Source organism: Arachis duranensis, chromosome 4 (genome assembly GCF_000817695.3).
Source record: "Arachis duranensis cultivar V14167 chromosome 4, aradu.V14167.gnm2.J7QH, whole genome shotgun sequence".
Classification (NCBI taxonomy): Eukaryota; Viridiplantae; Streptophyta; class Magnoliopsida; order Fabales; family Fabaceae; genus Arachis; species Arachis duranensis.
The window spans coordinates 112,376,721-112,378,965 of NC_029775.3; the positions used below are offsets into that span (position 1 = coordinate 112,376,721).

Consider the following 2,245-nt stretch of genomic DNA (forward strand, 5'->3'; position numbering starts at 1 on the left):
TACATTACATAGTCCGTTTTAGGGATTGGCGACTTACCCATTTAATTACTTTTGCACCGGACGTTCCCCAAATGGGTACTCTCGGGTCGGGTGAATTCCATAATAGACGCCTGTTGGCATTCCAACCTTCCTTCTCCTTTCAGGGCTATCCGCAAAGAAAGAGAATTCAGTACTTCTTGGTCGTGACTATCTGAATAGGACAAACCGCCCCGTGGATATCTTTGCTTCGGAACAAAACAATTAGAATTAGGCTCGGTCAACTGGAATGTGTATTATCAATATAGGGTATCTTTCAATTGAGAAGAGCTATCGACCTGCGACAAAGAGAAAGAAAGGTCTATCTATTTGATTTAGTTATTCAGTTAAACCAATGATTCGTTATTGGAGCAGATAGCAACAACCATTTCATCCGGGAAAAGCCATCTTTTTCTCAACAATGTCTTTGTCATTTGATCCAATAGCGTTCCGTTAGATAGGAACATATTTGATAAATATTGATAACTCTCGGATAGAGTATTAGAACGGAAAAATCCATTAGATAATGAACTATTGGTTCTAAGCCATCTCTGGCGATGAATCAACAATTCGAAATGCTTTTCTTGCGTATTCTTGATAAACCAGCGTTTATATATAGATGTAGGAAGATCTGTTTGGGAAGTAAGAAGCCCCTTTGACATTTCTTCATCTGCAAAGAATTGTCGATGTGAAAACACAGAGACAGAGACAAAAGGCTGATCTTTCAATAGGAAAAAGAGTGGATCCGCAGGGTCCCAAATGAATTGGCTTATTTGAAAAAAGCCTTGTTCTTTGGAAGATCTATCTCGTGTCTGGTACTGCATGGTTCCACCCTGCAAGAACTCCGAATCATTCTCTTGAAGCTCATTCTCTTCCTCATAAATGATCCGCTTGCCCCGAAATGACCTGGCCCAATAGGGAAATCCCAATTCATTGGGCCTTTCGATACAATTAAATAGAAAGCCCCAAGGGCGCCATATTCTAGGAGCCCAAACTATGTGATTGAATAAATCCTCCTCCATCTGTTGCGGGTCGAGGACTCCTTCCCCTTCTTCAAACTCCGATTCATATTTTTCATAGAGAAATCTCTGATCAACGATAAAACAAGATCCTTTTTGAATCATATTTAAGGGATTCCTTGGTTCGGACCGAAGAAGCAATGTCACTCGATCATTATCAAACTGACTGCAACCTTTTTCTGTCCGTGAGGATCCCACCAGAGCGCCTTCTACTTCTAATAGGCCATGAACTAGATCAGAATCATTCTCAACGAGTCCATAAGAAGTGATCCCATTTTTTTCATCAGGTCCGGGTAGAGACCAAAGGTCTTGAGCGACCGATCCGGCAGAACAACTCAAAAGATAAAGAAGTATCGTTAATTCCTTCATACTCGTTCCAAGTTCGAAGTACCATTTGTACAAATAAGAATCCCCCTCGTTACAAGATTTCTTCTTCATATAGATAGATATAGGATCTATGGACTAGACTCATCAAGAAACATAAAATATTTTTGGTTTTTATGATTTTGTAATTTTTTTGGTTTTTTTGAAAATTAAGTGGAAAAGAAAATAAAGATATCAAAATTCTTAATGAGAATTCCAGGAATCATGCAATGTTAGTCTAAAGCTTCAGTCTAAGATCTAATTATATTAGTGTCTATAATGGATTTCTTTTGTATAATACTAATTGATAGGGCCTCATTGGTAAGTGCTACAAGATCTCGTACATTGGAACCCATAGTTATGGTTATGCACCCGAGTCCATTAGTATGGAACATTCTCTTTTCCAAGTGAAATCCCCTCGTATATGAAGGAGTGAAAAAGTGCTTTCGTTGTTGTGGAATAAGAAGCCTTCGTATCTTAATGCATGTATTTAATTTATTCGGATCTATTAGAGCGGGATCCACTTTTTGGGGAATATGAGTCGAAGCAATAACAAGAATATTTCTAGTGGAACATCTTTCACAATCCCTGGAGAGATAGTTCACTAATAGACCGAGGGATAAGTAATTCGACTCATTCACATCCAGATCATGAATGTTTGGAATCCATATTATGCAAGGAGACATTGCTTTTGCTAATTCGAATTGAAGGGTGATATAAAATCGGTCTATTTCCGGCATCATATCCATAGTTAGCGCATTCATCATAGTTAGAAGCTCCAGCTCCGTATCAAGGTCACGGTCGATATCGTCACTATCATCAATATCGTCACTATCATCAAAAAGAAA

General features: G+C 38.6%; 1 protein-coding gene across 1 annotated transcript; it reads right to left on the reverse strand.

The window, feature by feature from the left end:
- Positions 1 to 362: 362 nt before the first annotated feature.
- On the reverse strand, positions 363 to 1,472 carry LOC127746699 (protein Ycf2). Its single transcript, XM_052260691.1, has one exon. It carries the CDS (start codon positions 1,470 to 1,472, stop codon positions 363 to 365), a length of 1,110 nt encoding a protein of 369 aa, XP_052116651.1.
- Between the last annotated feature and the right edge of the window lie 773 nt (positions 1,473 to 2,245).